At 35.0% G+C, this 25,094-nt stretch overlaps 1 protein-coding gene across 1 annotated transcript in view; it reads left to right on the top strand.

Moving 5' to 3' along the window:
• Window positions 1–5,072: 5,072 nt before the first annotated feature.
• ECT2 (epithelial cell transforming 2) overlaps window positions 5,073–25,094 on the top strand; it is a 61,572-nt gene continuing 41,550 nt past the window's right edge. Inside the window, 13 exon segments of the mRNA XM_032341091.1 lie at window positions 5,073–5,644; window positions 8,714–8,865; window positions 11,976–12,055; window positions 12,180–12,272; window positions 13,759–13,941; window positions 15,506–15,595; window positions 16,321–16,428; window positions 17,387–17,460; window positions 18,160–18,290; window positions 18,471–18,586; window positions 19,051–19,113; window positions 20,401–20,623; window positions 24,633–24,769. Of these exon segments, the coding sequence (XP_032196982.1) occupies window positions 8,736–8,865; window positions 11,976–12,055; window positions 12,180–12,272; window positions 13,759–13,941; window positions 15,506–15,595; window positions 16,321–16,428; window positions 17,387–17,460; window positions 18,160–18,290; window positions 18,471–18,586; window positions 19,051–19,113; window positions 20,401–20,623; window positions 24,633–24,769 (1,428 nt within the window). The 5' untranslated portion in view covers window positions 5,073–5,644; window positions 8,714–8,735.

Here is a 25,094-nt window from a genome sequence, read left to right as displayed (position 1 = left end):
AGAGAGAGAGAGAGATTGATCAAGAGACAGGACGCCCAGAGGGAGAAGCAGACTCCCTGATAAGTACGGTGGCTGATGCTGGACTTGATTCAGGGACTCTGGGATCATGACCTGAGCCAAAGGCATACGCTTAACTGATTGAACCACCCAGGTGTCCTTCTTACATGTAATTTTTCCTTCATTATTAAACCTACAGTTAAAATGCTTATTGCAAATGACCATAAAATTGAGGTCAAATATTTACCATTTTTGGATGACCTGGTTTCCATTTTTATTTCACCTGTATTAACAATTACATTTTTTTCCATTCATTTAAACAGTAGCAACAAAAATACTGCTAGGTACAATCAAAGTATTCAAATGATTGTCATGGCAAATACTACTCTACCAAGATGAAGTTGCTGGCAAAACTTAACTGGCAGAGTTTTTGATATGGATAATTGCCTATGTTCATATAATATTAAACTATACATGAATTAGATCAGAACCACTAGCATTAACACCCTTCCACTCATAAGTGGACTGGCTGTGGTATAAAAATCATTCAATTCTTGGGTAATGTACTTGAATGTCAAAGATGCAAATTATTTTATCTTTGATGTAAATTTATCAATTTTGGAAATATGCCACTGAATTTTTCCTGAAAAATTGTCATAAATAATGGGTTAGATAAAAGTAAAAATAAGAGATAAGTTTATAAAATAAGGTTGAAGGAATGGGGATCAGAAGGATTGGTAGAGAGAAGAGCAGGTGCAAAAAACCTTGAGAAGAAAATGTGGTATAGAACTCAAAGAAAGTGAACATGGTGTAAGTTGAAGCTGGAAATGTAGGTAGAGGTCAGACATGCAGGCCTAGTAGGTCTGAAGTGTTTTAAAGAGGTGGTGCTAAAATGAGTTTGTATTTGCATAATGTCACTCTGAATGCAGGTGGGAGAATGGATTAGAGAGCAATGTGTATTCTCAGGGATCAATTACAATGTATTCATGAAACACCTAATGTATGCCAGGAACTGTTGCTAGGTACTGAAGATACATACATAAACAAGACCAACAAGGCTCTTCTGTAATTGAAAGTATCTTAAGATATTTTAAAGGTTAAAAAAAATACATATATATATATATATATGCATTATAAATAAAGATATTCGCACTTCTACAAGTATGATATAAAATATAAACACTAATATTTTAATAAAGACAGAATAGCTTAATGAAAATAAAACATTTGATGTTGATTTTGCCACTAACTAGTTACCTGACCTTGGGTAAGGAATATAACCTCTATGGTGCTGGTCTTGGTAAAATTCTTCTGTAAAATAAGGAATGAGACTAACGAGCTGAGATTTTTTCCACATCTAAAATTTTTTTAATCAAATTACATAATTTTAAATAATGGCCTCATCATATTTGGAAACCTCTTGCTCCATCAAGCAAAGCTAATTCTCTTTGTCCAAGTGAAACTTTAAGTGCTAAATTTGTATAGCCTTGGAAATCTATGGAAAGTGATTTATGGCCTAATGATTCATATGAATAAAGCTACAATTCATATCCTAATTACTGGTTACTGAGGTATCTAAAATGGCTTCTTCTGGCTCCTGTGATTGTAATTTCTAAAGCGTTTTTATAGGCAGAGATGACAGCTTAAAAGATGCTGCATTATAACCTACTTGGATATATGACATTTCCATTGGAAAATGGAATTAATTCCAAGAAAGGACAGAATTCCAAGGCTAGTCATTAAAATTTTTGAAATAAATACCTTAAGTGATAAATTCTTAGAGGGACTGAATCTTTGTATCTCGTGTGGCATTATATATAGGTGCAAACTTCAAAAATACTTTGAGGAGATAAGGATGGTGCTAGAAGGAGAAAAACAATTTCATGAAATTTGTGACATCGCAATGTTAATATTTAGTTACAGTAAAACATTCAATCCTATGATGAAGTATTTAAATTTACTATAAAATAGAATTATTGGTTGATAACATTTCACATTTTAAATTTTTTTTGTCACTTTACATGAAAGCACTTTATTTTTAAAAAATTTTAAAGATTTTATTTATTTGAGAGAGAGAGAGAGCCAGTAAGCATGAGCAGGGCAGGGGCAGGGTATGGGGGAGACTGAGGGAGAGGGAGAAGCAGCCTCCTTGTTGAGCAGGGAGCGTGAGGAGCCAACGACGGAGGGCTTGATCCCAGGACCCTGAGATCCTGACTGGAACCCAAGGCAGATGGGTTGGCAGATGGCAGAGCCACCCAGGTATTCCAACATTTCACATTTTTAAAATAAAATCTAGAAATTGTAATATATTTCATTACAGCTTTAGGTAATAAAATCAAAGTCCATTACAACAGATATTGCCCATTTATTGCAACAGATTTAATAATTTTTCAGATATACTAGTTCTTATTAGGGTGAGTATGAGGTGGGGAAAGATATCCTGTAACTCAAAATTAACTTTCCTAACTCCCCATTCTCTGCTGCTCTGAAGAATTCGAAAGAAGGAGGAGATGGAGGGTGTGGGAATGGAGGAAAAAGAGGAAATATGAATAAGAGGGGAAAAACTAGAAGACGAATAAGGCTATGGAGGTCAAGAAAGAGAGTCATCCAGTTTGGAGATGGAGGTGAGAAAGCTAATCCTCCAAAGGAAGAATCTCAGTAGTTCTTTCACATTTCATTTTCTCTACTTTCAAAATTTTTATCCCCCATCTTTAGATATTGTTTTATTGCTTGGGGGAAAATATGTCATACACTACTATGTGTCATACATTACGAAGCATTTAAATTCAGTTAATTATTATTTCGTATCTGAAACCTGTTCATTTGGTATCCTAGGAGTTGTGCATGATATATAAGAATTGTTTAATGGTTTATTATTTCAAGTTTCTACTTATTTTGATTTACCTGTCTACCCCATACAAACAGAGGCTGACATAAATTTAATAACTGTATTTCCAGTGAAGGGGCCTGGAGAAAGAGGCTAACATTTAAGATAAAGAATCTTAGCTAGGACCTGCCTTCGAAGGAGACAAAAGTCTGGCCAAGGGCAGCAGCAAGGGGCTATGTCTTGAGACAAGAAGAGACAGCTTGAGCACAGCAGGATTTCCTCAAAGGAGAAAAGAAGAATAGATTGGTATAAAAGACAAATTGTCCTCCCTCTGGTAGGGAAAGAAAGCAATGGAGGTCTTGGTTGTATCAAGCTTGGAGCTTGTTTGGAGAGGGGGCTAGTTTGTGGCTGGGGTAGGGAAGGGCGAAGGGAGGCATAGGTGCCAGTGCTCCTGGGGTCAGGGATGAGAAGATAATCAGGCAATTTATAGGGCCCCTTAGTTGAGATAACAATAGTAGTAAAAGTAGTAATAGTTTTAATAGCTAACATTCTCTTGCATGTTTACCATATGCCAGAATATGTTTTAATATTTTAAATATATATAATTATAAAAGTATAAATATATATTAAATATGTTATAAGAATATATGTAATGTTTTAAATATAATATAAATGTTTTACATATATATGTGTAAATATATATATATAAATGTTAAAAATATGTATGTGTGTGTGTGTGTGCGTGTGTGTATATATATAGCTCCATGCCCACTGTGAGGCCTCGACTCAAAACGCTGAGATCTACAGACTGAACCTGCCAGGCACCCGTTTTTATTACATCAATTCAATCCTTACAACAAAACTCTGAAGTACTATTCGACCGTTTTATAGAAGGGCAAACTGAGGCATAGAGAGGTTAACTAACTTGCTTGAGGTCACATGGATAGGAAATGTAAAAGGAGGTTATTACATGCTTATGAAATAGAAGATTGTACTGTCTGTTAGCCAAATTGCCATATATCCCCTAAAAGAAATCAAGTATAGCTTTTGCTAGGCTAGCATACATTTTGTGTGGTGATACAGCATGGTCATTAGATTTGGGTGCAAAGCCAGTTTAACAGAGCAGTGCACAGAGGAAATAGGCTGCTCTCTTCAGTAGCTTAGTGTGTTTCATTGGTGAGAATTTTTGGAATGTTGGGCACACCCTGGTTTAAGTATGCAAGCACATTCCAAAGTGAGATTTCAATGACTATTTTTCTTTTCATTCGCCTTAACGGTTATCACAGCATTATAATGAAAGGCAGACTGCAAATATTCTTCAGTTATAAACAGGGAGACCAGTAATACTAGACTGTGTCACTCATTTTTTGGATTACATTACACACTTTTCAGTCATCCTAAGGTGGCTTGACCAAATTAGAAAAACTTGTAAATTCTCACCTGTGTGACATGGTTGGAAGTGCTGCACTGCAAAAGTACAAGTTTTCCTTCTCTTACTGGAATTTAAGTTTGGGCAACGGATTTCCCTTCTTTTACTTAAATCAGCGCTTAGTTGGGAACTATGCAAAACCTACCTGGGGGGAGAAGTATTTTTAAGATACCATGTTATAGGGCATTATATTTAAAAATTGAAGAAAATAGAAGATTGTTTTCACAATAGCTTTAGTAATTACAGGACAAAGGATAAATTCTTGGCTAGACTTTACAGGAAAGAAAAGATCTCACGGTGGCCGCAGGAGGCAGCAGGAAAACAATTTACTTTGGCTCCAAGAGATTCTAAAATCTCCAGACATATTTTTACATTTATTCAAAGGTAAACTTACATTAGAAAAAAAAAAAAGTCCGAGGAAACACTAAGAATTTATTCTGATTACCGGTGCAATTCCCCCGACCAGAGCAGTGTTTACATACATGAGAATTTAAATAAGCGGCTGCTGATTTGAACTACACCTGGAGAGCCACGAGTTCCCCTGTCCAGGGCCCCTCCCGGCCAACACAACCACCAAAGTCAAAGCCTCTGAAGCCAAATTTAAATAATATTCCTAAAACAGAAAGTACGCAGGCAGGAAAATCTTCCGCTTCCAGCAAGCAGTGAAGAAAAATTCATCGTGGGAGCACTGATTTAAAGGATTTAGTGACGCTTAAAAAAAAAAAAAAAAAAAAAAGCTGGCGGGGCGGAGAAATCCACTCAATGGGAAGTTTATTGAGTAAACAAGCGGTAGCCACAGACACACCTGCCACAACCAGGGAAGACCAGGCACTACCGCTACTGCCTCCCGGTCACATCCGGGAACTTCTCTACCGACTCCTGACGTTCCGACGTGCGAGCCGTTAGGTTTATTTGAAACTCACGCAGAGCCAATCCATCGGCGCCTGAGGGGAGGGTGCGGAGAGCAGTGGCCAATCACCGCCCCTCTGGAGACCGCAGCCTATGGGAAGGAGGTTGACATCACACGCCAATCGGCATGGATTTTAGAGAAAGAGGCTCATTTTTTGAATTGGTTGTGGCTGACACCCGCGAGGAATGGCGGTACCAGTAAGGGGAATCAGTGCTTGAACAGGTGGACTTCCGAGGCGTTTTTTGAGAGTGGTGAGGACTTTGTGGATGTGGGTTGGGGAGGTGGGGAGTGGGCCAACGTCTCCGGAGCATTGGGCTCCTTTTCTTGTCGGACTGCCCCACCCCGATGACCGCGAATCCCGAAGCACCCCTGCTCAGGCTTCCTGGCTCTGGAAACTCCCCCACTGCACTCCCAACAGCTAGGCAGTGACCGCAGTGGGATCCCGAAGGCCTGGTCGTGGGGCATCTTCATCCCTCACCTGGTGAGATATTTCTTCCGGAAGAAGGTCTGGGTGAAGGGAGGGAGTTGGGAAGAGTGGTCTCGACGAGCCGCCTTGTCCCTGCGGTTCTGGCTGCCCACAGCTGCTGCCTTTGGGGGCTTATCTTAGAGGGCTTAGTGGTTTCGCTCTAGGATTCTTCTTGGTGCCTTCTGTGTAGGAAGTAGACTTTTTCGTTTTTTAAAAACGCCAGCCCATTCCGGCCTCCGCCTAACACCGGCCCCCCCACCGCCCGCTTGCGCCTTCCTCCGGGGTACAGATTTATTTGGCTTTGTGGTTAAAACTGGAGCCTCTGGAATCAGCCCGGGTTTGAATCCCTGTTTTACTGGCTTGGATGGTTACTTGACCTCTCTTTTCTAGGCTTCTTTATGACATGGAGACAGTAATAGTACCTGCCTCTTAGGATGGTTTCAAAGAGTAATACAAGTAAAAGACTTCGAACAATGTCACATATTAAGCGTTAAATATTAACATAATGTTTTTAATGTTAACACTAATGTTATTGTTGTCAGTTACACCACCATCATATCCAGTATTTCATTTAGCTCTTCTGAAAAATGATTACCTAAAAAAATAAGTAAAAAGAAACCTAAAGTGGATATTTGTTTAAGTGAAGGATTTCTCTTTGGAATGAAAAGAGGCATGTGTTATTTAGTCAAAAGCTGCTTAATTATGTTCTTGGATGAGAATTAAGGTGTATAGGTTTATGAACACTAATCCTCTTATACAAGTTTACAGAATACATGAATATGAAAAAGTAATGAGTGTATTTCCATTTTTTTTTTTTAAAGATTTTATTCATTTACTTGACAGAGAGAGATCACAAGTAGGCATAGAGGCAGGCAGAGAGAGAGAGAGGAGGATGCAGGCTCCCCGCCGAGCAGAGAGCCCGATGCGGGACTTGAGATCATGACCCGAGCCGAGCCAAAGGCAGCGGCTTAACCCACTGAGCCACCCAGGCGCCCTCTATTTCCATTTTTAATCAGAGTGCTGATGTTGTCATCAACGTTCCATTCAACTCTCTTTTTTCCTAAAATTTGAAGCTATTTCAGCAATAAATTGATCATATACAGTATTATCAGACACAGTTTTAATTTTTAATTACCTATTTTGATGGCCTTTAAACAGGCATAAGAGAAAATGTAAACTCATAAAGCGTTTTTGATTATTAAAATCTCCCTCCTTCATTCTTTAAAGTATGTTGGTCTATCTCTTGACTATTTTTAAGGTTCTTTTAAGGGAATGTTGAGTGATAGCCTTTGTAGAATCTTTCTCACTGAGAACTTCTAAGTGTAAGGGACTTAAAAAAAATAAGGACTGGATAGAATTTGTCATTGATTCTAAGTAGAGACTGTTACTAACAATTAATGGGGTATTCCTTTGGAGAGCCTTAGAATAATGATTGCTATGGATGTATGGTAAGACAATTTAAAATGTTCACATTGTGAATATTATGAAAGTTAATAATTGCCCCCTTATGATGCCATCTATTCAGTTTCATCACAACTGGATTTGAGTTGTGCTATCTTCTTAGATGTGGAAACTGAGCGCAGAGATGAGACAGGAAGCTGGGTTTCCTGGCTTTGAAGTGTGAGCCTAACAGTTATGCTTAGGTCTTTGGATATTATTAATGTGCATATAGCTACTTAGCATCACCATCTAGGTATGATGTTAATGACACCTTACTAAACGCTATTTCTCCATAGCATATAGTTTATTTAAACCATTACTTTGATAAAAAGCTGGTGGAAGATATTTGTTTATTTTATTAATGTAAAAAAAGTAGGAGGCTAAAGTAGGTCAGACATGTACCAGATAAAGATAGGGCCTCCTCTTTATATTTGCCCAGTATTCTGGAAATTAACTTGAGGATAATAAGCTTACATAATACCCTTGATATGAATTGATGAAAATTCATTTAACTTTTTATTTTCTGTTTGCCTAGCTTTACAACTCTTAGGTCCTGAAGTCTTTTTAAAAAAAAAAAAAAAGGTTTCCTTAAATGTCCAGAGTCATATTGGCATTAACCCATGTGTAACTTTCTTGTTAAATCTTTTAAAGGAGAGATGATAGTAAATTAATAAGAAAATACAGATGAGAGAGCAATCTCTCATGAGATATACAGAGACATCCACAGAGAATGAGTCAAAAGCAGTGGGTTGGGAGTTGAAAGTTGTGCTAGGTGGAGAATTGAGTACTATTCAGTGTAACTAGGTGTATGGAGTAAATTGTGATCTGTGATTGAAAAATGCTGAGAAATACATTGTGGCTGGAGCATAGGATATATGTGGACTGTGGGAATTAAACAGGAGATGAGGTTGAAGAGGTAGGCTAGGATGAAACTGTACACCTACACCTGATGGTGAATTTGGACTTGACAATAAAGGGAAGAATGTTCACGGAAGTTTAACCAGGAAAGTGATATGGTCACATTTGTTTTTAGGATGATAAAGTTGTTTGGAGCTGTTGTAGTTGACCAAGTGGCCATTGTAGCATTGAGCATAGAGAAGTGGGGCCAGGTCTCAGCTCCTTTTTCTAAAATTTGAAGCTGTTTTGGCAATAAATTAACAATCAGAGATAACCCAGTGAGGTTCCAGAATACTTGAGATAGGATGGGTAGGAACTTGGGGGAGGGAAAATAAAGTAGAGGGAAGAGTCAGGATGGATCTAGTTTTTGACAGGGATTATTTGAGTGATGATGGTAGTATATTGTAAATGAAGATAGGTAGAAGAATGGATTGGTTGAGGCAAAGGGATGGAGACGGAAGGAGGTAGAATATTTATGACCACCTTCTGAATTTTCATTATGTCAGGTAATGTTCTGAGTACTTTTCATACGTTGTTAGTTTTACTATATTCCTATCAGTCAGGTAGTAGTATCTTTATTTTACAGAAGGGGAAACTGAGGCTCAAGTTGAATGACATTTCTTTGGTTCAATATTAAGAAAAATGAGTAATACTGCTTTTTATAAATTCTGGATATAAAAGTAGAGCCTCTAATGCATGTTTTTGTCCAATGCTCATGTATTTTTATTCAATCTTTATTTTTTTCAGCCAACAGAGAAGAGTACTAATAATGGCTGACAATAGTGTCTTAACATCTACTACTGGGAGGACAAGCTTGGCAGACTCCTCTATTTTTGATTCTAAAGTTACTGAAATTTCTAAGGAAAATGTATTTGTTGGATCTGCTTCATATGTTGAAGGTAAACCTATTAATCAGCTTTAAAACAGCAAATCACTGTTTTAATACTAAGCTTTCTGACTAGAAATTTAGAATTTAACTATATAATACTGTTAAGCTGCGGTAGTTATTGAGTAAATATTTTTGACAATCTCTTTATACTTTGTAGATTTTTTAGAGTTTTTACTTCAATTCAGTTAGTTAATATATAGTGTTAAATTAGTTTCAGGTGTATAATATAGTAATTCAGTACTTCCATACATCACCCTGGGCTCATCACATATTTAAACTGCCCCCATCAGTTTGGTTTTCTATAATTAAGAGTCTGTTTTTTCTTTGTCTCTCTCTCTTATTTTTTTCACTTTGCTTGTTTTGTTTCTTAAATTACACACGAGTGAAATTATATGGTATTTGTCTTTCTCTGACTGACTTAGTTCTCTTGGCATTATACCATCCATATTGTTGCAAATGGCAACATTTCATTCTTTTTATGGCTGAGTAATATTTAATTATATTTATATTCCACATCTTCTTTATCTGTTCACCAATTGATGATAGAGATACTTAGCTTCCATAATTTGGCTATTGTAGATAAAGCTGCTATAAACATATAGGTGTGTGTATCCCTTTGAATTAGTATTCTTGTATTCTTTGAATAAATACCCAGTAGTGCAGTTAATGGCTCATAGTGTAGCTCTATCTTTAACTTTATGAAGAACCTCCATACTGTTTTCCACAGCGGCTGTATCAGTTTGCATTCCCACTAACTGCATGAGAGGGTTCCTTTTCTCCACATCCTCACCGACTCTGTTATTTCTTGTGGTGTTGATTTTAGCCACTTATACTGTATAGATTTTTTATTATTGTTTGGATTAATGCTTCCCAGCTTTGAAGGAGAAAGCACCTTATTTTTGAATATTACTTTTTCTATATATGAGGGCAGTCCAGCTGCAACAGTTAGAATTTATCCAGTTATGACTGGTTAGGTGAAAAGCCACTTCTTCCCTTAACTCCTTTATAAATGGGTCTGTCCTGAAGTTGCATGAGCTGTTGAAGAGGATGGCTTTGCAAAATAGTGAATACTTTTTTTGGTTACGAGGAGTACTCATTAATGTACTGTATACTCCATGGCAGTTTGTTTTTTCTTTCTCTAAAGTGATAGATGGCCAAATTTTAAAAATAAACTGAGAATTAAGTTGTTTTAGTTTTAGAGAATGTTATGATCTCCTCAAAGATGGAAAAATATGCCAGGTATAGCCAAAACAGGGAATAGGAACTATTTTTTTTTTAAATTAACACATAACATACTATTTATTTCAGTGGTACAGATCTGTGATTCATTAATTCACAGAACTCACCATAGCACATACCCTTCACAATGTCCATCACCCAGCTACCCCATCCTTTCTACCCTCTGCCCCTCCAGCAACCCTCAGTTTGTTTACTGAGAGTAAGAGTCTCTTATGGTTTGTCTTCCTCTCTCATTTTATCTTGTTTCATTTTTCCCTTCCTTCCTCTATGATCCTCTGTCTTGTTTCTCAACTTCCTCATATCAGTGAGATCATATGATAATTGTCTTTCTCTGATTGACTTATTTCGCTTAGCATAATACCCTCTAGTTCCATCCACTTCATTGCAAAAGGCAAGTTTTTTTTGGCTGCATAGTATTCCACTGTTCCATTGTATATCTGTTGATAGACATCTGGGCCCTTTCCTTCATTGGGTTATTGTGGACATTGCTGCTATAAACATTGCAGTGTATGTGCCCCTTTGGATCATTGTATTTGTATCTTTAGGATAAATACCCAGTAGTGCAATTGCTGGTTCATAGGGTAGCTCTATTTTCAGCTTTTTGAGGAACCTCTATACTGTTTTCCTGAGTGGCTGCACCAGCTTGCATTCCTACCAATAGTGGAGGAGGGTTCCCCTTTCTCCACATCCTCACCAACATCTGTTGTTTCCTGACTTGTTAATTTTAGCCATTCTGACTGGTATGAGGTGGTATGTCAATGTGCTTTTGATATGTATTTCCCTGATACTGAGTGTTGTTGAGCACTTTGTCATGTGTCTGTTGGCCATTTGGATGTCTTTGCAGAAATATCTGTTCATGTCTTCTGTCCATTTCTTGGTTAGATAATTTGTTCTTTGTGTGTTGAGTTTGATAAGTTCTTTATAGATTTTGGATACTAGCCCTTTATCTGATATGCCATTTTCAAATATCTTCTCCCATTCTGTCAGTTGTCTTTTGGTTTTGTTGACTATTTCCTTTGCTGTGCAAAAGCTTTTGATCTTGATGAAGTCCCAGTAGTTCATTTTTGCCCTTGCTTCCCTTGCCTTTGGCGATGTTTCTAGGAAGAAGTTGCTGTGGCTGAGGTTGAAGAGGTTGCTGCTTGTGTTCTCCTCAAGGATTTTGATGGATTCCTTTCTCACATTGAGGTCTTTCATCCATTTTGAGTCTATTATTGTGTGTGGTGTAAGGAAATGGTCCTTACCTTCTGCATGTGGCTGTCCAATTTTCCCAACACCATTTGTTGAAGAGACTGTCTTTTTTCCATTGGACGTTCTTTCCTGCTTTGTCGAAGATTAGTTGACAATAGAGTTGAGGTTCCGTTTCTGGGCTCTCTGTTCTGTTCCAGTGATCTGTGTGTCTGTTTTTGTGTCAGTACCATACTGTCTTGATTACAGCTTTGTAATAGCGCTTAAAGTCTGGAATTGTGATGTTGCTAGCTATAGTTTTCTTTTTCAACATTCCTCTGGCTATTTGGGGTCTTTTCTGGTTACATAAAAATATTAGGATTATTTTTTCCATTTCTTTGGAAAAAAATTGATGGAATTTTGATAGGGATTGCATTAAACGTGTAGATAGCTCTAGGTAGCATAGACATTTTCACAGTATTTGTTCTTCTAATCTATGAGCATGGAATATTTTTCCATTTCTTTGTGTCTTCCTCAATTTTTCTCATGAGTATTCTATAGTTTTCTGAGTACAGATTCTTTGCCTCTTTGGTTAGATATATTCCTAGGTATCCTATGGTTTTCGGTGCAATTGTAAATGGGATCAACTCCTTTAGGAACTGCTGGTTTTGATATTAGTACCTGATAAACTAATTTAAACATTTTTAATTTTAATAGAAGAAATGCCTCAAATTGAAACGAGAATGATATTGGTTCAGGAAGCTGGAAAACAAGAAGAACTTATAAAAGCTTTAAAGGTATGGAATTTTAGCCTTTTTTTAATTTTTTTTTTTTTTTTTTAGGAAAGGCTATTTTTCTTCCATCAGTGCTTAAATAATTTTATAGTTTTCTTAATCTTATACATAAGTCTCTTTTCCACAGACTATTAAAATAATGGAAGTCCCTGTTATAAAGATAAGAGAAAGTTGTCCTGGAAAATCGGATGAAAAATTAATAAAAAGTGTTGTTAATATGGTAGGTCAAGCACTTCATTGCATGTGGCATGCTGCACTACTCTTGATTGTGTTCTGAAATTCCGTTTAATGGTGATGGGACCTATATACCAGCTCTATTAGTTTGTGAGGACTGCCATAATAAAATACCAAGATTGGGTGGCTTAAACAACAGAAATGTATTTTCTCAAAGTTCTGGAGACTAGAAGTCTCAAATCAAGGTGTTGGCAGGTTTGGTTTTTCTTCGGGTCTCTCTCCTTGGCTTTCAGATGGCCACCACTTTTTTGTTATGTCTTCACTTGGCCCTTCTGGCATGCATATCCCTGATAACTCTGTGTGTCTAAATGTCCTATTCTCGTAAGTATACCAGTTAGATAGGATTAGGGCCCACCTGGTGACCTCATTTAACCTTAATTACCTCTTAAAAGTCCCTATATTCAAATCAGTCTCATGAGGTCATGAGACCTCTCTTGAGGTACGGGGGTTAAGACTTCAATGTGAGTTTTGAGGATACACAATTCAGCTCATTACATCAGCCTAGCAAATAAAGTCCAAACAACTCAGCTATTCAGAATTTTCTTTTAAATTATTCCATTCTTTTTGCATAGGAGTCATGTAGGTACTTGAATATTTTCATTCTTTTTCATAGTTGTATATTATAAAATGTTAAATAGTAAATTAGCTTTTTTATAGTCTACATTTGCCACATGACTACTACCTATATGTTTCCGATCTTTCTCTAATTTCCTTCATATATATTGAAATGATTAAATTAATTTTCACCCTTCTTGTAGATACTAAGTGCGATAGTATTTTTTCTATTTTTATTTCTAATTTTTTTTTTTTTAAGATTTTTCTTTATTTGACAGATCAGAAGTAGTCAGAGAGGCAGGCAGAGAGAGAGAGAGAGGAGGAAGCAGGCTCCCTGCTGAGCAGAGAACCCGATGTGGGGCTCGATCCCAGGACTCTGAGACTATGACCTGAGCCGAAGGCAGAGGCTTTAACCCACTGAGCCACCCAGGCGCCCCTCTATTTTTATTTCTATAAATCATTCTGAAGCTGATTACGCAGGAAGAACTGTTAAATGTGGCATCATTTTCTTAGAATAAAAAGTAATAGTGGACATCTTTCTAATGCATCTTACTATCAAAATGTGTATACTTAAAAGAAATCATTTTAGTTTTATATGTGTATTAGATGATTTATAATGAGTAAGCCATGTCAAAAGGCATGCCTTTATAATACTAATATTCAAAATTTATTATCAATATAGATGGAGATATGTTTATATAAAAATACAAATGAGTAAAGAAATAAGGCTGTTCACTATTAAGTATAATGCTTATTACACAATAAAAGTACTATTTAAATTTAAAAGTTTACTACAAATGTAAAAATAAAAGTATCGATAGTGAATTTATTTTTAGGTGTTATTTAGAGTTAAATGAATTAATTTTATCATCTATAAATAACTTTTATTTCTAATAACCACCTGAAAAAAAATCAAGGAAATTAAAGTGCCCTTTGTAAAGATGGAATCACTGGAAGAATTTGAAAGTTTGGATTCTCCAGAATTTGAAAATGTATTCATAGTCATGGACTTCCAGGATTCCATTTTTGATGAGTTACACAAGACTGATTGTAGAATTATTGGACCACCAGTTATCTTAAACTGTGCCCAAAAAGGAGAGGTAAGAAAATATACATTTATTATGACTTTCAAGATTAAATTTTTATTCATGAATTTTGTGAAAATTCATAAGCAGAAAAGTCCTGTTAATTGTTGGGAATATGTAAGATTTAGAACAGGGGTAGTATTGGCTACTCTAATATTGTTTTAAAAATCTTTCTATTGTAACTTTTTGGAGTGAAAATCTAAGACTTTTAGAGGCTAAATAATGACAATTAACATATTTGTGTGTATATATACATATATAAATATCTTAGTACCTAAAATGTCTTGGCAAGAAATAATTTGTTAAACGTGGGTTCCAGAAATGTATATACATATATAAACTTACTTTCTTCCACAGAATAAATACACACTTTCATTTTTATTTGTTACTGCATGGTTTAAGATTAAAGAAATTATTTTAGCTTTTTTTAATATTGGGCTGTAAATTTAAGTTTATTTACTTTAAGTAATCTCTACACCCAGTATGGGGCTTGAACTCCCAACCCATAGGTAAGGAGTCTCATGCTCTTCCAACTAAGCCAGCCAGGGGCCCCACTTTTTTGTTTTTAGTAACATTTCAGTGTTAGAGTTGTAGTAGAGTTAGTCTATATACTTTGGTTTTATTGCTACATTATGCCGTTCTTTTTTTTTTTTTTAAAGAATTTATTTATTTATTTATTTGACAGAGAGAGAGAGAGAGATCACAAGTAGGCAGAGAGGCAGGCAGAGAGAGAGAGGAGGAAGCAGGCTCCCCGCTGAGCAGAGAGCCCGATGCGGGACTCGATCCCAGGACCCTGGGATCATGACCTGAGCCGAAGGCAGTGGCTTAACCCACTGAGCCACCCAGGCGCCCCTACATTATGCCGTTCTTAAGCTTGCCTTATTAACTTAAAATTGTTTAGGTCAATTTTGTGCTTCTTTTGTTATAGATACTTAGTAAAGTGCATGATAATCTTTAATTCTCTGTTTTGATTCAGGGGTGTTGCTTTCAAAAACCAAGTAAATCTTTCAAGATCAAAATTGTGAAATACTTGCATAATGGTGGAAATTATATAACTATACTTATTTTTTTAACCATTTTTTTCCATTATATATATCTCCACTGCTAAAGTTATTTACTATTTGCATGTTTTTAGCTCAAAAATTGGAATCATATTTGGTTCAAGTATATGTGTAATTTACATGGTGTTTGTTATAAAATATTTTGAACTGTTTTAATTTTGATTAGAATCATTTACAATAGTTTATGGAGTCTTAAATTTTTCCTAGTGGATAAAACTTTGAATGTGTCAAAGTATATTTTAGAACTGAAGGTTTGCATATAAATGTGTTTCATTTGCCAGTAGTTACGTGTGTTTAGATTATGTCTGTCAAATATGAGTTAGGAGTTATGGGGGATTTTTGTATTGTAAAACTTGTAATCTGTTTTTTGCTATTTTTTTGGTTGCATATTAAAAAATGCAAGAAATCTTTGGATTGACAAAGTTGACTGGCAAGAGGGGGAAATATGTTTTAGCTTGAAAAGATGTGTTCTCTTCTCTACTATAAACTCACAGATTTAAAATTGTTGTGTCCTTCAGCCTTTGCCTTTTTCATGTCGCCCACTCTATTGTACAAGCATGATGAATCTAGTACTATGCTTTACTGGATTTAGGAAAAAAGAGGAACTAGTAAGTATTTTAAAACATTCTATTCAAGGAATATTTTTCCCAGCCAAATAAATTTAAATTGACACTTTTTTGGTTAATTATATCATGGTTTTATTTTAGACATATTGAAGGAGAATTTATGAATATACTGTTTGAAATTTTATGAAGAAACATTCTGAGAAGCCTTGTAAAAAAACATTTTGTTTAGGCTGACAGGCATATGAATTAAGAGAAAAACTTCATTATTATTGGATCCATTTAAATTGTCTTTTTGTTAAGTATCATCAGCCACATTCTTTGAAGTTTTTGTTAATACATTACAGTTTTTTGTTATACAAATCCAGCCTTAAAGTATGTTCATTGCTCTAGAGAATTCATAGAAACTTTTCTGATTCATAAAATTTTCTGTGTTGGAGCTAATGGGGTATTACTGTAACTGTGGGATAATATTGGTGTTATATAACCTGGTGTTTAAAAAAAATAGTCTTCTGTTTAGGTTGTATGAAAGCCAGTTGTTTAATTAAGTTTTGGGTAATTATCTTTACTAGCTTATTTCTATGTGTAATTTTGCCTGTGCCAATTAGGCAATCAATTTTTAATTTTTTTGACATAAAATATGTAACTGTATAAAAATTCTTGTATGTACTTTATAAATAAAAATTATTCAGTAGATCCTAAATGACTTCTAAACATAATTTAAAATTTTGTTCAAATTAATCATAATGTTGCCTAATTTTTCTTTTGAGGTCAGATTGGTGACATTGGTTCATCACATGGGTGGAGTTATTCGAAAAGACTTTAATTCAAAAGTTACACATTTGGTGGCAAATTGTACACAAGGAGAAAAATTCAGGGTATGTAAACTTGGGTGCGTTTCACTATAGCATTTTGGAGGGGGATGGATTTAATAACAGCACTTTCATCCCATCTATTTTTCCCATAGTTTATTGAGGATAAGAAATTCAATTTTTGCAAATGTACATTTAGTAAAAATTTTAAATCAAAGGAGCGTGGCCCTTTTTAGGTTTTTAAGGAAGTAATGGTACCTGAGTTAGGTCTTGAAATAAGTAAGATTTGTGAATGAGTAGGACTGTGGAGGTTTGATAGATGGGTAACATTTCAGACAGTTGATTAATATTAGCAAAGTTTACTATAAGCATTGGTGAATAAGGGGGTTGGGAAGTGTTGAGCAGATATTTCGCTCTTGTCTAAATGGTCTTAAGAAGCACAAAGCTATGTTTTTATAAGACGATTGAAAGATTTAACTAGTGCAAACTATAAAAGAACAGGAGAAACTAATTAGAATTAAAATCTCAGTTTAAGATTGCACTTGAATATCTTAGGAAGAATTTATCCCCTTGTTCCCACCCTCCATCAGTGTATTTATGTAACAAATGGTAATTCTTGGGTAATGTTGAATTCCTGAGAGGAATACTTTCCAATTCATATCTTATTTTTTTGTGACTTAATCAGCTATTTTCTTCTGTAGTCCTGTTTTGGGGTCAGTACTTCCAAGGAAGTAAACATGGAAAAATAGAAATATAATAAAATAAAGATGAACTTAGCTTCAGAGTTATATTTATTTAAAATAAGGAATTGATTTGGACATCATGGAACTTGTTCTAAATTATTTTAACCTAACTTGTATGATTGAAAGACAGTTTTGTGTTAATTTTTCTTTATATTTTGTCATAAAGCAGATGAATAATGATCTAAAGCTGCAAAAAACTCTATGTATAAAATTGCTTAGAAATTCCATGAATGCAGTTATTTAAGGTGAAAATTTATTGTAATTAATGTTTGTATTTTTAGATTGCTGTGAGTCTGGGCACTCCAATTATGAAGTCAGAATGGATTTATAAAGCTTGGGAAAGGCGGAATGAACAGTAAGTGTTTAGAAATTCGGTAGTTCAGTATTTGAATTAAGTATGTTATGAAGATAAACCCAAGTGTCCAAACCCTTAAATTCATAGATAGTATAGACAAAATGAATTTAGTCTTTAGGTAGCCTAAGGAATAAAGTCTAGGAGGAGCAAAGTTATAAAAAAAATTATAAAAAATTGAAAGTTGGAAGAAGTCTGTGATATCTTCAGACTCTTTCTTGTGAAATAGTTTTGATTATCATTATCATTTAAAAACTATGAAGTAAAAACTTAATGCATCTGGATAGATTGTTACATTTTTTTCACTGTTTTTCTGGTTACTTTCTAAGTGGTGATTACAATTTGTAACGTGTTAAGCTTTCCTTCAAAATTCCTTGCTCTTCTACTACATTATTACTTAACATTTCATGAAACTATAAAACCCCTGGAATACAGAGAAAATTTCATATACAGAGCAAGGATTTGAATCTTGTAAAGACTACTTGTGATCAAATTTTGTTAGAAGTTACTTCGGGGATGACCAAGGATGCACCAATTTTTTTTTTTTAACTGATGTTTTTGTGAACATTTCTGGACTACATGTAAAATATTTTCAATAAGTAGATACCCTGAAAACCTTGAGAATTATTATAGATTTATAAATTGATATACTTAACTGAATTTAAGTTAAGCTGGTTTTAGAAGAGTCTATTTTCTTTTTAGGGATTTCTGTGCTTCAGTTGATGACTTTAGAAATGAATTTAAAGTTCCTCCTTTTCAAGATTGCATTTTAAGTTTCTTAGGATTTTCAGATGAAGAAAAAACCAATATGGAAGAAATGACTAAAATGCAAGGTAGAATTTACTATAATTTTTTAATTTTTTATTTTATTATTATTTTTAGAATATACTATAAAAGTTATATTTTTTTCCTTACTCTTGTTTAATCATCTCCTGGCAAATATGCCTCTTTAAAAATTGAGGTTTGGAGATAAATAGTTTGGTTTATTTATGCTTGCATGTATTTATCTTTAGGAGGTAACTGTTTACCCGTTGGAGATGAAAGATGCACTCACCTTGTAGTTGAAGAGAATGTAGTAAAAGAACTTCCATTTGAACCTTCGAAAAAACTTTATGTGGTCAAGCAGGAGGCAAGTAATTCTAGAATAAGATTGGCTTTTTTTTTTTTTTTTTTTAAGATTGTATTTATTTATTTGACACACAGAGTGAGAGAGACAGAGAGAGGTCACAAGCAGACAGAGAGGGTGGGGGGAAGCAGGCTCCCCGCTGAGCAGAGAGCCCGATTTGGGACGCAATCCCAGGACCCTGAGGTCATGACCTGGGCCGAAGGCAGAGGCTTAACCCACTGAGCCACTCAGGCACCCCTGGCTTTTTTTTTTTTTTTTAATATATAGAGTTTTATTTTTATTTTATTTTTTATCTAAAGTAAGCTCCACACCCAATGTGGGACTTGAACTCATGACCCTGAAATTGAGAGTTGCGTGTTCTACCAACTGAGTCAGCTAGAAGCTCCAAGATTGGGTTTTTAAAAATACTACTAATCGCTTCTCTGATAAAATAAATTCTTAATTAAATTTTTTTTTCTCCTACCTAGTGGTTCTGGGGGAGCATTCAAATGGATGCCCGAGCTGGAGAAACTATGTATTTATATGAAAAGGTATGCTTTTTTTGTCCATTAGTCATTTGTTCTGTGAATTTGACTGTGTAAAGATAACATTTCTATCCAAAAAGAGCAGGTAGAATTGGCATACCAGTCATCTTTTATATCATGTTTAAGAGTTTGAGAATAATTGAACAATTAGATACTGAGTAACAGTTTGTGTAGATTTAAGTAAAACTAATGCAATAGAATTACTTTAATTTAATATATGTCATTTTGTGGTACTTCCTAGTGATGCCATTATGAACAATAAAATCCTATCTTTAGAAATTTAGAACCTTAAGGGAAAAATAGGTAATACAATTATAGTGCAGAATATGTACTATAGTTGAGTAATTACTAACCTCACTTAGAGACTCAGGCAGGACTGAAAAGAGCAAATAAATGTTGAGCCAGCTTTCTAGGCTAATCTTGTAAGGACATTCAACTTTGATAGCAGATGGAGATGGTGTGAAGCGTGAAAGTATATTGAAATAGCAGGTAGTTTAGTATGGCTCTAGAAAGAGTGTGGGAAAGAATGCCAACAAATAAAGCTAATGATTTAGGTAGAACTAAGGAGTTTTTTATAATGTTAAAGAATTTAAGTATTGGGGACCATTGAAGAATATTAAGAGATGTCATTAGAAAACTGACTCTAGTAGTAAATTGTAGGCAAGGAAAATGGAACCTTTATGCTAGATTGGTGAAGAGTGGTATCATTCACCAAAATGTGGCATAAAGTCATAGAAGCAGACTTAAAGATTTTCTTTAGTTGGAGATTTAATTTAAATGGAATAATGAAGGTGAGGTGCGGATTTATTGTATATTGTCTTGTCTTCTGACTCTTGTTCTCAGTATAAGGCTCTTACCCATAAAGTTTAAAAATTACTTAAAATTTCAGGAGAGAACTTTTAAAGTCAAATGTTATTTGGCAAATATTGGAGAGCAGTATGTCCAGGCACTGTGCTCAATGCTAAGGATGCAGTGAACAAACTATGAATGGTCCCTGCCCTCTGGAGTTTATGGCCTAATGGGGGACTAGACAGTAAACAAGCTTATGGACGAATATGGAATGGTGATAGAGCTGTGAAGAAACAGAATTTGGTGCTTGGGATTGGGCAATTACAGTAGTCCCTGGACTGTTGTGTTTTATGACTCTTCTAAATTACCTGGCAGAGTATGGAGTGGTAAAATTATTGTGCAGAATCCAGATTTTGTTAGACTTGTAAATAATATTTTTCTTTTGTTCCTGTCTCAGTATAGAACCAAGGAAGTAAAATTGAGCTTTTGTGCTTTTGATTGCAGGCTAATACTCCTGAGCTCAAGAAATCAGTGTCACTGCTTTCTCTAAATACCCCAAACAGCAATCGCAAAAGACGTCGTTTAAAAGAGACCCTTGCTCAGCTTTCAAGAGAGACAGACATGTCACCTTTTCCTCCCCGTAAGCGCCCGTCAGCTGAACATTCCCTTTCTATAGGGTCACTCCTAGATATCTCCAACACACCAGAGTCTAGCATTAACTATGGAGGTAATTCACATTTAAAAAAATTGATCATTAAAATTTAGTGGAATGGAATAATTACTAGAATATAGATAAATCACTACCACAGAGAATATGAAAGGTTCTGCCTTTTATTACCTTTGTTCTAGCTGAGGAGAAAAAGCACAGAAAAATGCTTCCATTTAATTATTGCTTATTATATGCTAAGTGCTTTCTATATTTTATTTGTATATTACTCTAGAAAATGATAGAGCTGTTCAAAGAGCAAATTCTTAACATTAGCAAAACAAGATCATAGAGGGTGTCAAATGTATTATGGAGAAAATAGGTACGGTGAAATCTGTGGAGGGTGAGCTCAGTTTGTTCTCAAATGATAAAGGAAGGCCCTACAATTAACACTTTCCTCATGATCATCAATTTTTCCCCTGTATTTTTATTTTTTAATCTTCACACAAATATGTTGTTTTTTAGATTCAAGAAATAATCAAAACCTCTTGACCCCATGACTCTCTCTACTTATTAATCCGTTTTTCTTTTGTCTTTTACATGAGTACTCTTCAAAGAATTGCCTTAATCTGTTGTGTCATTTCCTTGCTTTTCATTGTCTTTTTCAACCCATTCCAATTGAACTTAAGCCCTTACTACATGAAATTGCTCTCGGTGAGGAGACTGACAGGGTTTTTTGTTGTTTTTTTTTTAAAGATTTTATTTATTTATTTGAGAAAAAGCATGAGCCAGGGGAGAGGCAGAGGGACAAGTATACGCCCTGCTGAGCCTAGAGGCTGACGTTGGGCTTAATCCCAGGACCCTGAGATCATGATCTGAGCTGACTTCAGACACTTAACCAGCTGAGCCACGCGGGTGCCCCAAGACTGACAGTTTTTATGTAACATTCAGCAACATTTAACACATGAATAGCTATTTCTTCCTGTATATAGTTTTTTTTCTCTTTTGTACCTCATTTCTCATTCTCCTTTGCCTAACTTCTCTAGTTCTAACTGTTGAATGTTGTTCCCGAGTCATTTCTTCTCTATTGTATTCTCCCTAAGTGGTCTCATTGAATTCTGTGGCTTTAGAAACATTCATATGCTGTTGACTCTCCAATATGTCTTCTTCCCTGTCCAACTGCTTACTTAATACTTACTTGCCCTTGTCTAATACATATCTTAAACCTACCATAATCAAATTAAAACTCTGGATTTTGATACTCTCTACCACTCTCAACTCTATTCCTTTGCCACTCTTCCTTTATCAGCCTTTTCTATAAAATTGATCTCTCTTTGATGATTATGTTGGTCTCCTAAATGGTTTCTCTATATTCATTTTGCCTTTTTAAAAAAATTTATTTATTGAAGAATTGTCTATACCCAGTGTGGGGTTTGAACTCATGACCCTGAGATTAAGAGTTGCATGCTGTTCTGAGTCAGCAAGTGCCCACATTTTTGCCATTCTATATGCAGCACTTAGGTCCTAAAATTAGATCATGCCAGTCCTGTGCTTGAAGTCATTCCCATGACTTTGTATTATCATAGCTTTCAAGTTCCTATATGATCCTTCCCACATATGTCCAACCTCATACGACAATATCATGCTCTCCAATAATACTCTAAGCTTCAGTCACACTATCTCTGTTATTTTTGGGTATTTCCATTACATTCAAAGGAACTTTATACTTGCCTTCTTTGCCTTAAAGAAATCTTTTTGTGTTTTCTGCGAAGTTAAGTCCCTGTTCCAACACTTCTCACTAACCCATTACCTGATTGTTTTTAGCAATAGCTGTTACTGTTAGAAATTATATTTTTTATTTGTTTCACCAGAATGTAAGCTTTAAGAGAACAAAAACCTTGTCTCCTATGTTGCTTTGTTTTAAATGCCTAGTATAGAGTAGGTACTCAGTAAGTGTTCATGGAAGGAGTTGAGTGTCAACTTGTAGAAGGCCCAGGAAACTGAGGGGGAGTTGAGCAATGAGGGGAGCGAGAATACAAATAATACTGTACAAACTTGCATTTTAAGGGATAATGAATAGGTCAGTTTGCTTTCGAGTATGGAGGAGTAATAATTAAATTGGAAAGGTTAATTTGGGCCTAATATTAGAATACTTTGAAATCAGACTGGTATGTCTGAACTTTGTATTGTCATTAATAATGAACTTTACAAACATTGAGCAGTAGAGTAATTGGTTGAGTAGGTAATTTGTAGTGGATTATTCTGAAGAATGATTAAAATGAAGACTGTTCAGAGATGGCTAGACCATGAAGTAATCTACAGTGGCTTGCCCACTGGGTGATAAAACCCTAAACCAGGGTTGCTAGTGGTTGGAAAGGAAAGAAGGAAGCACTATGGAGATAGTGATGGAATGGAGTGACAGGAAGGGAAAAAGAGATGACAGCAGAGTATTAAAATAGAAGAAATGTTACCTTGACAAAAATACGAAGTCTATATTTTGGAGGAAGATAGTGTAGTTTTATAGACTGTCCAGGTTAAATTGAGGTACAAATGTCCAGCGGGTATTTGGAAGAATTGAATTTGGTGCTTGGGTGGAAAGATTATGATTAGACACTTAGGTCTGAGAACTTGTTGGTTCCATGATTGTGATGGACATACTGGGCATGGGGTGGTAAGAGCTGATCATGAAGGACTGAAGCTTTGAATATGCGGTTTAGGGGATGGAGAAGGAAATGAATCACTAAAGATAATAGACATGACAACTATACTAATATATTAGGTGCTTTATATAGAATCCCCAGTTAGTAGATCGCTGTGTGAACACAATAATTAAATTGAATCAATGTATGTCAGATTTTTCTTCTTGACATATAATGGCAGAAGCTCTTGGGTCTAGAGAATAGTCTGAAATAATGCATGGCACGTGGGAAAGTTTCTGGTCTGTTAGCTTTAAAAAAGCATTCAGACTCCATAGTATGCATCATTGTTTTAATATTTAAAATTATCATTGAGTAAAAATGATATGCTGGGTCTTTATATTGTTTTTGTCATGTCATTGTGTGTTATACATTTGTTTTTGTATTTAAAAACTTGCCATTAGGAGATTCTGTACATTATGTTAAAGTACTTTAACCATATCTAGAGTAAGAAAGTGTATCTCCAGCTTTTATGAAATTTAACTTTTTTGAAACACATATAAAGTATTCTAATGTATCCTTCCACTTTGTGTTGCACTGGATGTTTTATATTAAGTTGAAAACTAACAGAATTTGCAGTTGATCTTGTGTGTTGTTGAGGAAGGCTTCCTCTGTATATGTAAGTTTTCTCTTACTATGTCATCATAACCTTTTTATCCTTAAACTTAAATATTTTTATATAGTTCTTCATTTTATTTTATTATTTGAGCTTTTTATTTTGAAATGATTTCAGATCGCAAAAAGCTGCAAAAATAGTACAGAGATTTTAGTACTCTACTTAGAATTCCCAAATGGAAATATTCTGCCATGTTTGCTTTAGCTCTCTTTTTCTATATGTACACGTATTTTTTATATCTGTACTGTTTGAAACTAAATTGCAGATATGATGTCCCTTTTCTTCTAAATACTTAAAATGTCCCAAAATAGAGGGACATTTCTTGTACCGCTACTGTAGAGGTATTGTAAATTAGGAGGTTGATATTAATAGTATGACTAACTTAATTTTTATCAGTTGTTTAGCTAATACCCTTTATAGGAAAAGAAAAATTCTTTTCTGGTCTAGGGCCCAGTCCAGGATCATAGGTTGTTATCTCTCACTAGTCTCTTCTAATCTGGAATAGTTCCTCAACTTTCTTTGTTTTTAATGACTTTGACATCTTTGAAGAGTACAGGCCAGTTATTTGTATAATGTCTGTCAATTTGGAGTCATGGATACTTTTGACCATTATTTTTTTCTGGCCTTATCCTATGAGGAAATTTTACTTTAATGAAAAGCTAAATGGGTATATTCCTAAGAGCGGATATACTTCCCTCTTTTTTGTTCTTAAATCTGCACAATGTCTGGTACTTATATCTGGTTTTTCATTAAATCTTTCTTCCTTTTTACCTTTTAGAAACACCAAAGTCTTGTACTAAGTCTTCTAAAAATTCCACTCCGGTTCCTTCGAAGCAGTCAGCCAGATGGCAAGTTGCAAAAGAACTTTATCAGACTGAAAGTAATTATGTAAATATATTGGCCACAATTATTCAGGTAAAAATTTGGTTGCAAAATGATCCTGTTCCAATGTTTGTAACTAAAAAAAATCTAAGAGACAATATTTCTTATAAGAAAATTATATAAGCATAGAATTTGAACGTAGGTAATAAAAATGAAAATATATGACAAAAAACTGCTATTGGGGAAATGCCATACTACAATAGTAGCTTTTATTCATACAGAAATAACACCTTTTTCTATAGTGACTAAAAAGAGAAGGTTCCTCTGTAGATGATCTAGAGGGGACCAAGTTTTATTTGATAAAGAACTTCACAAGTTCCCTGTCATGATACTGCATTTATTTATATTTATACATGGA

Source organism: Mustela erminea, chromosome 1, assembly GCF_009829155.1.
Source record: "Mustela erminea isolate mMusErm1 chromosome 1, mMusErm1.Pri, whole genome shotgun sequence".
In the NCBI taxonomy this organism is placed as follows: domain Eukaryota; kingdom Metazoa; phylum Chordata; class Mammalia; order Carnivora; family Mustelidae; genus Mustela; species Mustela erminea.
Note: the sequence above shows the minus strand (reverse complement) of the source record. Positions and strands in the feature narration are given on the sequence as shown.